This window comes from Ascidia mentula, chromosome 6, assembly GCF_947561715.1.
Source record: "Ascidia mentula chromosome 6, kaAscMent1.1, whole genome shotgun sequence".
Taxonomy (NCBI): domain Eukaryota; kingdom Metazoa; phylum Chordata; class Ascidiacea; order Phlebobranchia; family Ascidiidae; genus Ascidia; species Ascidia mentula.
The window spans coordinates 4,355,237-4,361,523 of NC_138571.1; the positions used below are offsets into that span (position 1 = coordinate 4,355,237).

Sequence of the window (6,287 nt, forward strand, 5' to 3'; positions counted from 1 at the left end):
GAAAGCATTATCACAAATATCGCATCTGAATGGTTTCTCTCTAGTATGAGTTTGAACGTGTTTGCTGAGATGGCTTTTCCTGGTGTATGCTTTAGAACATAATGTGCACTTGTAGGAATTCATTCTTCAAACTTCGTCAACGTAATTTTTCTGATAATTTGCATCCTATATGTTAGTATGGTTCGTCACTGATTAAGAAATCTTGCATTTAAAAAATATTTCAATCTGTTAATTTCACCATTTATTTTTGTCTCTGTTTGTTGCAGTGTCGTATGTGGCAAATATTTGTTGAGGTAATTCTTTCTTGCCTTGAACAAAGGTATTTTACCTCCAAACATTGAATTTCTGTATATTCCTCTACATGCTTATTACCCATCACACTTTTACGCTTACTCGTCGTTCGTTCACACATTTCCCTACGCGATATTCAAATGATTTCGAGTCTTGTTGGTCACAAACACTGCAGCTTTGCTGGACAGGAAAATATTAACTCTTCACACTCAGTGAGCACCACCTCATGCATACAGTTGTTGTTTTGTATTTCGTGGTAACAAATCAAGGCGACGTTTTTTCGCCAACAAAACTTATGTATATTTGTTACTCATTTAGCACAACAGCTTTAGTTATGTACATTTTATGGACGCTTGTTCACATTTTTCTATTTTTGACGTTTTTTTCCAAATGTCTTCCATGTTAACATTTTTGTTGTGACAGCAGCAAATAGAGTTCACGAGCACAACTTTAAGACTCATTGAAAAAACACTGATTAACTTACAGAATATTTATTACGCTTCCGGGTACATTTCAATCAGTCACTCAAATGCTTATTGTTATGATGATTTTTTTTGTTAATGTACAATTTGCAATTACAACATTATTACAAAATTTAACGTTTCGCCACTAATTTACCTAGTTTATTTGCTAAACCAGTCAACCTTTTCGTTGGCAAAGGAAAATATTTGCTTGGAATGACTGCACCTTTCCAGATCTGTAGTTAAACATTTGCTTCTGTTTTATATCAGATCATTTCTTAATTTCAGAATAAACAAAGTATGTGAGGAAAACAAACCTAATTTATGCGTGAATCAGACCCAACTTATTCAATGATCAAAAGTACATTACTTGTGCGTTCCTATATGTCTGTGCTATATGTAATTAAAAGCTGGTTGTGTTGTTTTACTGCAATTTATCACCCAGAGATTTGTTTCATACTTTTTATTTACTGCTTTTTGCTGGTTTTTGGACATACATGATAGTTAATAAAAACCACAATTCCAGAAAACGGTAATTGAATTGTTTTGTATGTGTGCTGGAGGTAAGAAGTTAATTGTGAAACACAAAAACATAGCAACAACACACACTTCGTAAAAATAGTCTTTATATCATAGCATCAGCATTCTTTTGCAGTTTATTGTCTTCAGGTGATTCATTCCTAATGTTCAAGTCGCAGCCCATTTTTGCTTATATTTAACTCAAATTCGTGACCAAAATCTAACCAAACTTGACTTTGTCGCCACATTTTTCGATCAGCTAATAGACAAAAACAGCTAGTTTGCTCAAGTAGCTTCCGAACTCACCCCCATAGACTGCCGAAACCACTTCCAAACTAGCTTGGGCTGTGATGCGTAACGCTTTTTCCGATAATGACTGGAACCAGGTAAGAAGCGTGCCGCGAACCCGCTTCAGACGTCCATGTAAACAGGGCAACTGTCGCGAGCATAGCGTGCACGCGCACTGACTTCCTCATAGGTAAAGAGTAACTTTGGGCTGGCGTGCTGGCTAACTGGCGCGGTGGCAGAAAGAAAAAACGGCGTCCTCAGTCGCCTTATTTTCGCTGCTAGTAATCACGCTTGGTGCTTTGTTTTGTATACCATTGAAAAACGTGAGAATAATGCTGTTTACTTCTGAAATGTCGGTTGTGGTGTATTGTGTTAATCATGAGAATGAAGCAGATGTCAAAAAATACCTATAAATATTGCATTAATCAACAACATTACCAAGAACAACTTTGATTATCTTTGTCTAGTTGTACTTTCTGTGAACAAAAGCAAACAATAAAACGAGGCAATAAAACAAACCAAGAATCTGCAGCGCAAAGCGTGAGTGTGGACACGGGTAAACATCACAAGACTGCAACCGATCACGGAACTATGTGAAAGTTGTGCACGGAACTGAGTGAACAAAATTAGCCGAGCAACAGATTGCGTTACGAGCACACAAGAGGTTTGAGAGTTTATTTATGCGGTGTTACACCAGTGTATGAGAAAGCACAACACGACAGTCTCATCTGTCCGACATCAATATGCGGAACACCTTATTATTTTGGTTTTGATGATAGCTATAGTTGATCGTTACAGGATCAGCTATAGGTTCGAGGTATATGTACAGAATTTTTGTTAGTTCGTTGTTCTAGGCTAGTAGCACAGTTTGCGCATGGAGCTGTGTGAAAGAAGGCAGAGAAGTGACATTTTGTGTGACAAAGTTGTGTTTACTAACTTTACATCTTTTTGTTAGTTGTAATGCAAGGTGATGATTGCTTAGTAGCGTTTTTTAAATGCATTACTTCCGAGATTTTAACAGTTAGTGGTATTGCATTTCAAATTTTGGGTTCATGATACAGCAGCGCATCTTGGATCAATGATCGTTTATTGAAATCCATATTAAAGAAAATTGGCAGTTGATCGAAGTAATGTTTGTGCATCAAATGAGCCGTTATTTTAGTTTAGCAATTCCAAGTACTCAGAATTTTAGGGTTTGTGGAATAGGAGTGACATGGCATGATGTCTTGTTGATGGTGATACATGCGAAAAACACATATCCTAATTCAACGCTGGTTAACAATCTCTGATTCGTTACGTTTCTTAGAACGATAATTTTGCATTTGGAAACACTGTTATGGTAAAATCCATTACTGGGAAAGGCGGTAGTTTTCAAAAGCAGTGTTTTGAAAAATAGCCGTTAATCGGTTTGCGGTTGTGATTTGAAGGCTATACTTGTAAGTTAGTAAGTTCATGGATGTTGGCTTATAGATGAATTAAAGTTCATATCAACGATTTTTGGACAGCTATGCTTTTATGGTATTTTTTGTAAACATGACAATTTCTTGACTCAGTCCATTGGGTTACATTTTGCAATGAATATATAAATTAAAATAGTGATTTCGCTTTGGAATTGTGAAGATTTTCCTTCATTTCTAGTAAATGTAAGGTTATTTGATGGTAACAAATACTGTGAAAGGTCTATGAGGGGTGATAATGGTAAAAATGATAATGACTTAATGGAAAATTTACCTCGCTGTATGATGTACAGAGCTTAGTTAAATTGTTTCTATGTTTATGTTATTGGATTTGGTAAGTTGATCAAATATGAAGTATTTTGCTGGTTTGGGTATTACTAAATGATTATGCCATCACAAATCCATTGCATAAACTCCTAGTTAAAACATTAACATTTATAAAGAGATGCAAAAAAGCTGTACCAGCTGTTATCAGATTGAACAAAAAACACAATGGAATGCAGGGCATGTCCAAAATCAACCTAAATTAAGACTATTCATGGGGGGAGTCAATTGGTTTGACATTTATAATGGGCTGAGCAAAATATAATTTGGTCAAAAATATTGTCATCACATATTTTTTTTTAAATTTGGCCCTCAAAATAAATAATTGTTATTAAGCAGATTTTTTAGTCCTTCATTGAATAATTTGCTATGGAATTTTTTTTACAATTCTGTCCAAAGAGGGTTAAGAACAAAGACAGTAAAATGTATCAGAAACCTGCTAAGTTAAGTTTGGAAACGTCGGATTAATATTGATGCTCAGTAAAGAACACATCTAGGCCTACACTGAAACGTAAAGAAAAGCAACATGAAAGCACGAATACGGAAAAACGTGGAACAGAAAACTTTCAAGTGCTCATTTTGTTTGAAATCATTTACTGGAAATAGCAGCTTGAAGGCACACATTCGGACTCATACTGGAGAAAAACCTTTCAAGTGCATAATTTGTTTGAAAGCATTCAACGTAAAGAGCAACTTAAAAATACATATTCGGATTCATACTGGAGAGAAATCTTTTAAGTGCTCATTTTGTTGCAAAGAATTTAGTCAGAAAGGCAATCTGAACAAACACATTCAAACTCATACTGGAGATAAACCTTTTAAGTGCACGGTCTGTTCGAAAAATTTCAATCGCAAAGATCATTTAAACACCCACGTTCTAACTCATACTGGTGTGAAAAATTACAGATGTGACATTTGCGAAAAGAGCTTTTTAACTGCGTCAAAAGTCAAAATTCACAAAAGAACTCATACTGCAGAGAAACCGTTTAAATGTAATATATGTGAAAAAGATTTTCGGCGACCATACCATCTCTCCGAACATATACGAACTCACACCGGAGAAAAACCTTACAAGTGCAGCAAATGTAACAAAGAATTCAGCCTGAAAGTCAGTCTACTCGTGCATACAAGAATCCACACTGGAGAAAAACCTTATAAATGTGATATTTGCGAAAAATCCTTCAGAGACGTTAGGCACGCAAGAATGCACAAACGAATTCACACTGGAGAAAAACCATACAAGTGTAGCATATGTAATAAAGCTTTCAGTAGATCAAGCCATCGAACGACACACGAACGAATTCATGCTGGAGACAAACCGTTCAAGTGTCACATCTGTGATAAAGCTTTCATACAGAAATCCAGACGAGACCAACATTTCAGAGTCCACACTGGAGAGAAACCTTACCGGTGTGACATATGTGAAAAAACGTTCACCTCTTCAAGCGCTAGAACTGTTCACATTCGAACACATACTGGAAAAGAAAACAAATAAGTGTGACGAATGTGGTAAGGCTTTTAGCGATTCAAGCGGAATACGTGTTCGCCTTCGAACTCTTACTGGAGAGAAACCATACGATTGTACTGTGTGTTCCGTTCTTTAGTCTTGTTGAACACCAGAAGACACACTTTCTTACCCACACTATATGTAAGAAAATACGATAAAGTTTACCACACACTAAAATTTATTTTCTCTGATTGAAACGAAAGTATATTTTTGAACACTTAACTAGGAAGGTAAATTAACTGCTTGAATGCAGATTTTTTATAATCCGTGAATAAAACTTGTGTTGTTGTTGTGTTTGGGAGTTTATTTGAGTTTTTGCTTGTTGTGTAAATGGTTAACTAAGTGAAACACATTGGTTACCACGTGGAAAATATAAAACAAGATTTTCAAGCATATTTTGTTGGCTAATTATATTTTTATGAAGGAACGAACACGACCACGTTATCTATAATAACCGACCCTCCAACTCTAGCTTACAATATTCCGTCAATCCGACCAATTGACCACAATAAAGAGACTTTTCTGTTTGTGAATTAGCCGGTTTTGTCAAACGTCAGCAATATTCTGAATGGAAAAATTTGGGAGACAAGCTTTATTTAAACTAAAGGACCTACATGGTAATGGAATCCTGTTTTCAAAACCCTCTGCTATAATGCAAGCGACTGTTATTTAGCCTCCTGGAAGATCTTATTACCAACAGGGGGGTATCGGACTTGCACAAAAATGCAAAAGAGTGGGCAGTTAAAACGATTATTTTTTCTGCAAAATCTTGTTCCATTTTTTGTTGTTTTTTTGACTAACCAGGGGAGTAAACCATTTTTTCAGAGACTAATTTTGATCAAAATTTGTTGATCTAGGATGGACCTTTCATAAAATTACGAATGTTCGGCCACTTAAAATGGCCGATCATTCGTAATTTTTCGTAACACTCAGTATGTGTAATAATCTTTATAACTTTTAAAAAGATTTTAAAAGGATTTTTTGAATTTATTACTGATATGGGCGCTTTAAGCAACTATCCCGCTAAAAAGTTTGACTTGAATGCGTAGACATGAGGCAAACCTAACATAAAATCACAAATTAAGGTATACTTCTGTGCTTCAATTTTGAGCTACAACTCCTTGAACATTTTAGTGCATTGTCAACCAACTTTTTTACAGCACCCAGCACCAAATGCTGACTGAGAAGGGCAAAAAATGCACTAAAACTGCAGCAAACACGCTGAAATCGCCCTGGCAACAGTTCATGCCTTCCTGCTCATTCAACCATAAGTTTAATCCCAATGAATTACCGGTTGCCCTGTGACGTAACTGAGTTTCGTTGTGACAGAGGAAACGATTTAAAAGTTTATGTGGCCAGTATTTAATTCACTCCACATTCGGTTATATTCGGAGTAAAAGATAGGACGTGAGGATAAAACACTTCATTCTTCGTCGAAAT

At 35.9% G+C, this 6,287-nt stretch overlaps 1 protein-coding gene across 1 annotated transcript; it reads left to right on the plus strand.

Moving 5' to 3' along the window:
* Positions 1 to 3,755: 3,755 nt before the first annotated feature.
* Positions 3,756 to 5,059, plus strand: LOC145905756 (uncharacterized). Its single transcript, XM_082993037.1, has one exon. The coding sequence runs from the start codon at positions 3,867 to 3,869 to the stop codon at positions 4,833 to 4,835; it is 969 nt and encodes a 322-aa protein (XP_082849163.1). The 5' UTR covers positions 3,756 to 3,866; the 3' UTR covers positions 4,836 to 5,059.
* The last annotated feature ends 1,228 nt before the right edge of the window (positions 5,060 to 6,287 follow it).